Consider the following 7,064-nt stretch of genomic DNA (forward strand, 5'->3'; position numbering starts at 1 on the left):
TAGGGAGTCTTTTAAATAGATTTTATCCTCTTCAAAGTTATGAGTTAATTGAGAAAACCTACTTAATGGCTGTAAGGCCGAGCATTCACTTCATCACAGTTTAGAAGCATTTTTAAATAGGATTCTATCGTTGACAGGCAAGAGCTACTGTGAAGAAGCTAGAATTCTGTGAAGACAGAGGATTGGCTATTCTTTCTAATTGAAGCAAACCAATAAAAATGAAAGAATGACATAAGTTATATATGCAGCTGAATGTGTTAAATTAGCTTTCAATGATTCCTAGGTTTTCTTGCCAGGGATGACAGCATTGAAATATAGATATAACAGATTCATTCTCCCAAACAAAATTTTGGGAGAGTACCAAGTTAAGTGAGCTATCAACCATCAGGAAAATGGTGGATTTTAGTACAAAAATGGATTTAATTGGGAGGCAATAGCCTAATGGTATTATCGCTGGACTGTTAATTCAGAGACCCAGATAACATTTTTGGGACCCAGATTCAAATCCCACCATGGTAGATGGTGGAATTTGAATTTAATAAATATCTGGAATTAAGAATCTAATGATGACCATGAATCCCTTGTCAATTGTCAGAAACACTCATGCTTCACTAATGTCGTAAAGTTATAAAGATGTACAGCACGAAAACAGACCCTTTGGTCCAACTCATTCACGCCAATTAGAAATCCTAACCTAATCTAGTCCCATTTGCCAGAATTTGGCCCATATCCCTTTAAACCCTTTCTATTCATATACCCATCCAGATGCCTTTTAAATGTTGTCATTATATCAGCCTTAGTCATTTCATCTGGCAGTTCATTCCATACATGCACCACCCTCTGCATGAAAACATTGCCCCTTAGGTCTCTTTTAAATTTTTCCCCTCTCATCCTAAACCTATCTCCTCCAGTTCAGGACCCCACCCCAGGGAAAAGACCTTGTCAATTTACCCCATCCTTTGTCACCCCTCAGCCTCCGATGTTTCAGGGAAAACAGCCCCAGCCTATTCAGCCTCTCCCTGTAGCTCAAATCCTCCACCCAGCAACATCTTTTCTGAACCCTTTCAAGTTTCACATCCTTCTGATAGGAAGGAGACCAGAATTGCATGCAACATTCCAACAGTGGTCTAATCAATGTCCTGTACAGCTGCAACATGACCTCCCAACTCCTATATTCAATTCTCTGTCCAATAAAGGAAAGCATACAAAACACCTTCTTCATTATCCTAGTTACCTGCAACTCCACTTTCAAGGAACTATGAACCTGCACTCCAAGGTCACGTCCTTTAGGGAAGGAAACTGCCGCCCTTACCCATTCTAGCCTACATGAGACTCTTGAGTCACAACAATATGGTTGATTCTTAACTGCCCTCTGGGCTATTAGGGATGGGCAATAAATGCTATCTAGCTAGTGATGCCCTCACCTAGTGAACAAATAAAAAATATTAATAAAGGACTCAAAGCTATATAAAAACTGAAAGAAACGTGAATACTGTAAATCAGAAATAAAAACAGAAATTGCTGGGAAAGCTCAGTAGGTCTGGTAGCACCTGTGGAGAGAAATCAGAATTAACGTTTCAGGTCCAGTCTGACCTAGTTATTTTTAAACCTTTCAGAAAAGTTAGCAAACCCACAGTGTCATTTTAGAATCCAAACTCTAAGAATAATGTTTTGAAATCTTTCATGACAACAGTCAACATCATTCCTAGCTACCACCAGTTCTGAGCAAGGGTCACTGGTTTCAAAACATTAACTCGAATATCTCTCCACAGATACTGCCAGACCTGTACTTTACCAGCAATGTTTTTTTTAAAACTCAAAATTATATGACTGGAAGAAGCCAAAATGATCTTAATGAAGGGGAAACCATATTTGAGGTTTTTGTAGTTAACGATCAGGGGAAGTAAGGGGGAAATAAATGGATGTTGACACAGGATTCAGCAAAGGTAATTCCATCAAACGTCGAGGAGAACTGGTTAGAGCCTCTTTTCTATTAGACCAGGCTTGAATGTTGTTTAGGTTTTGTTGCACATTGACTGCTTCAGCATCTGAGGACTTGCAAATGGCCCTGAACATTGAGCAACCATCAGCAAATATCAACACTCTGACCTAGTGATAAAGGGAAGCTATTGACGAATAGCTGAAGGTGTTTGAGCCTTGGACATTATCCTAGAGAACTACTGCACTATTGCCCTGCAATTGAGATAATTGATCACCAAAGACTATAATAAAACCTATTTGTGCCAGGTACAACTCCAAATGGTGGAAAATTAGATTTGCATTGAGTCACATTTTGCTCCTTCATGCCGCATACAGTCAAATGCTGCCACACACACATCACTGGATGGCACAGAGCAGACGATGCTGTCATGGACTGGTGGAGCTTGAGAAGGTCTCTGGTTTCAATTTATTTGGGATTTGGTGTACAAATTAGTGCAGTTTGAACCAAAAGTGATTTGCATCTCATTAGTCAGGAAACATAAATAATAAGGTAAAAACAAGGACTGCAGATGCTGGAAACCAGATTCTAGATTCGAGTGGTGCTGGAAAAGCACAGCAGGACAGGCAGCATCCAAAGAACAGTAAAATCGACGTTTCGGGCAAAAGCCCTTCATGAGGAATACAGGCAGAGAGCCTGAAGGGTGGAGAGATAAATGCCCTTATCTCTCCACCCTTCAGGCTCTCTGCCTGTATTCCTGATGAAGGGCTTTTGCCTGGAACGTCGATTTTACTGCTCCTCGGATGCTGCCTGAACTGCTGTGCTTTTCCAGCACCACTCGAATCTAGAACATAAATAATAAATCAGACAAAGATGCACTGTAAGCAGACTAAAAAAAAAGACTTCATCAGTGACTATGGCGACTATCAGCAAGGGAAGTGAAATTTCTATTTTAACTTGGAGGAAATAGAAGCTGGAAGCTTGCCTTGTTTCAAATTACTGGAACAATCTATAGCAAGAATCAGTGTTTTACTGCAAAATAAATTAATCTGCTGAATTAGTTGGCAAGTATTGAAAATGTAACCTGAACAATGGTTTGAGGCTTTTATAGCCTAGGAAGGGATGATAACACTTCCATTTATCTCTGAGAATTGCTGGAGTTAAGAATTGTCCAGAAGGTGGTAGCTTATTTATGTCTATCCATGTAGTAGTAAATACCTGCTCAATTTATTTATTTAAATAACTGTTTCAGTACAGAACTTAAACATTGCCAAAAAACGTGGCATGAAGGTTAATTGTTTCTTCTTACACTTGTCATGATGGAAATGCAAAAAGATTAAAATGGCAAAAGGAAAAGAACAATTTACACAGCATGATTCATTGGACCATGGTTGGCCTGGAAACACAGTTGGGACTGTTAGTTGTCTAGTTAATGGATTAAATTCAAACCAGACAGGTTCATTCTGATGAGGCAGAGCACTACCATAGCAATGTGGCAGAGCCTGGCTGTCTCCACTGAAAATTTCCCACTGAGGATAGGGACAAGTGTCAGCCTATGCATTTTGTCTACAAAGGACAGGTTCATGTAAATAATTACTGTGCATGCTAGAAGTTAATGACATAGCACTGCAGCCTGACTAGTAATCCTAAATTAAGTAGTCCAGCATAATTCATAGTGCAGTGTTCTGATTCCAGTTTCCCAGTTGATTGTATCACCAAACAAGTCAGATTCCAGAATTGAATTAACTTTCTAGATTTTTTTTTTAGTTTTACTCAACGTGATAGTCACGTATGAAAACAGTTCCACGAGGCTGCAGATTTTCTTCAGCAGCAGAAATTACAAAAGGCAAAAAAAATCTAGATATCTAACATTTTGAAGGATCTTTATACAGCACAAAGTCTCAACCGGTTTCCCAATGCTATCTACAACAGACTCAAATCCAGAGAAATTATCCCTCTGTCAAATCTTTCATTTCAATTTGACTGATTTCTCCCCAGTTCTTTTAGTGAACTGTGAAGTCTTCTTACTCAAATCAGACAGCTTAGTAACCTGCAGATTTCTAATTAAACACTTAATGATTTGGAAGTTTGGCAACCTAAAACATAACACAAGGCAATGTGCTTCCCTGAATCGTTGATATCCTTTCTAGAAGAATGACAGTACTGCTTTCTGATCCCAGTACTTCGAAATCCCCTAAAAATTTCCATCTTTGGGTTCCCTGAACTATCAATCCTCGATTATCCTGAAAAAAAAACCAAGCTAATGGTCTTCAATATTTACACCCAACCATTCTAAATCAACACAGGGGATCCCTGTCCTCTGATACATTCTGGGTTATAGCACAGATTTCAGAATGATGGTCTGACCTAGCTATTTTTACACCGGTCAGAAAAGTTAACAAACTCATATACCATTATTTTAAAATCCATACTTTAAGAATGATGCTTAGAAATCTTTCGTGACAATAGTCAGTATTATTTAGTAAATGTTGCCCAATACCAGAGTATATGTCAGGTTGAACATTGTATTCTGAGATTTACAAGCATAGACTGGTTGAATACAGAACAACCTCAGTTATCCGAACATCAATTATCCGAATTTCGGATTATTTGAACAAGATCCCACTGTCCCGTAAAAACAGATTAGTATGGACCACCCTGCTGACTCTCCCCTTTCTTGAAACTAGTCAGTCATTGTAATGGTTAAGCACCCTCCAACTCTCACCTTTGGTGACACTAGCTGAAGAAGAACAAAATCAAGTATGAAAACAGGAGCTTTCCTGGTCTGCTACAATTTGGTTTCAAAGACTGAGGCCGCTCAATTACCAACTCGATGACTCAATAGAACATGACACATTCTGGCCCAGGGAAAACTCAAGTCAGGACTGCGTTTACTGCATTCCCACAAACTCCCGCAAGTTAAACTGGAAGTCACACCTTTTAAACACCCGAGAAAGAGACTAACAACAAGAAAATTGCCAATCTGGTATTTTAATCTTTTAAATAAACAAAGATAGCTCAATTTTGTACAGGCAGTCCAAATCTACTATTTTTCAGGCCTTTAAGCGACTGCATGACAATGATGTTTCCTATCAGCCTCTACACAGTAGAATGAAAAATGTTACATCAATGAGGTGTTACCTTCACTGAGCGAGAGGGAAGAAAGTCTGACTGCATATACAGTATGCTGCTAAGGAAAAAAAAACATTCAAACTTCACACCATGTTTTAATATAACACCGAACATTTCCTGTTAATGATGAATGATGGAAGAAGCAGCATCCACACAAGAACAGTATGGCTTCCCTTGTTTACGATCAGATCAGTTATCTGAACAATGCTACATTGTTTGATAATGGTCTGCCAGTCTTTGGAAACTACAGGGCAAAAGCGACTACTGCAGATTACAGTCAAGCGTGTGGTGCTGGATAAGCACAGCAGGTCAGGCAGCATTCAAGGAGCAGGAAAATCTTGATGAAGGGCTTTTGCCTGAAACTTCAATTTTCCTGCTCTTTGGATGCTGCCTGCCCTGCTGTGCTTTTCCAGCACTACACTCTTGATTGGAAACTACAGCCTATACAACTGGCCATGATATCCAGTGACTGTTTTTTTTTTAGAAAGTGAAACCTGTGGTGTTGCTTCAAACAAGGTACTAGGATTTCCTTTCAAGTGGTAATAGTCCCTGATCGATCTTATTGTTGGGCATTTTCAAGCCAGTGGGTTATACCAAAATGTGAGGCCCTCTAGTGTCACCATCGACTATATTCATTGTGCATCACCTTAAGTTCCCTCGTGAAAGGCTGCAGAAGAAAACCATACCAAATGCAAGGACCACTACTGGGCCTCAGCTAGTTTCAATCCACCTGAACAAATCACACCTAGGGACTGAGTGTAATACATCAAGGTTTGCTGAAGAGACAAAGTGAGGAGGGCAATAAGCCTGAGGAGTACATAAAAAGACTATAAAAGAACAGTTAAAGGGAATGGGTGTTTTTTTTTCTCCTGAATTCAAGGGCCTCAATCATTCAGATGGCTCCAGTAGTGAATTTTGTTAACAGGCTGGAAGTCAGACTATGATTGAACCTGAAGTTTGAAGCAGGATATTTCCCTCATGTCCCAAATCTACAGAGGCTAGAATTGACTCTGAATGAAAAGATCACTTAAGTATTAAGTAAATTGAGAAGCAGATCATTATACTGAAAGGTTTCCAGCCTGTTGAAAGAGAATTTGAATAACCAAAATGACTCATTGTGATGAAAAAGCCAAAAGATTAAACTGACATTCTTTATTTGGGTCAAATATTTTTTAGGGTTGATCGAAAAATTCTGAAAGATTATTAGAATGTCCAAGATTAGGCATATACGGCTATGTGATAAATATATTATAATCCTATGATTTATGGCTTTCTCCATATTTAAACCAACTGTCAATTCTGTACCATTTAATCAAACTCCTAAATAACATACCAGCTGTGTGATGAATGTTTCGGACAGGCCTCCACATCCTTTTTATTTTCAAAGGCTGGAATGTTTGCCTTGTAGTTATAAAACACTTCTTCACTTTCTGTGATATATGCCATCTCAGTAGCAAGGTTATCTACAGAAGAATGTCTTGGCTTTTGAGCATCATGTCTTAATCTTGGGCTTGGCCTATTGGTAGAACAAAGGAGTGAAGCCTTTATTAGTTGAATAGGTCATTTGATAGCATAAATTTAATACTGTACTCAAATATATTATGTATTTAAAGATTTCAGAAATGTTCCGATAAAAAAATAAACTTGGAACATAAAATTTCCTGTCTCCATCTCAGCAGGAACAGGATCAGTGGTCAGTGCATTTGTGGGTTGCAGGTATACCAAACAGGTATGCTGTTTTGGAAAATGTAGGGGTGATGGATTCTCAGGGGAACGTACAACAAACAGCCAAGTTTCTGGTATTGAGACTGGCTCTAATGCAACGAGGGGTATGTCGGCTTCCAAGAGATCAATTGTGAGAGGGGATTCTGTAGTCAGAGGTACAGACAGACGTTTCTGTGGCCAGCAGTGAAAAAGCAGAATGGTGTGTTGTTTCCCTGGTGCCAGGATCAAGGATGTCTCAGAGAAGGTGCAGAATGTTCTCACGGGGGAG

General features: G+C 39.2%; 1 protein-coding gene across 7 annotated transcripts in view; it reads right to left on the reverse strand.

Annotated features, from left to right (window-relative positions):
- LOC122549888 (tyrosine-protein phosphatase non-receptor type 3-like) overlaps positions 1-7,064 on the reverse strand; it is a 218,108-nt gene that overhangs the window by 102,229 nt on the left and 108,815 nt on the right. For all 7 annotated transcript variants that reach the window (XM_043690065.1, XM_043690067.1, XM_043690062.1 and 4 more), the window contains one exon: positions 6,405-6,587. In XM_043690065.1, the coding sequence (XP_043546000.1) occupies positions 6,405-6,587 (183 nt within the window). The remainder of the gene's footprint in view (positions 1-6,404; positions 6,588-7,064) is intronic.

Source organism: Chiloscyllium plagiosum, chromosome 5 (genome assembly GCF_004010195.1).
Source record: "Chiloscyllium plagiosum isolate BGI_BamShark_2017 chromosome 5, ASM401019v2, whole genome shotgun sequence".
Classification (NCBI taxonomy): domain Eukaryota; kingdom Metazoa; phylum Chordata; class Chondrichthyes; order Orectolobiformes; family Hemiscylliidae; genus Chiloscyllium; species Chiloscyllium plagiosum.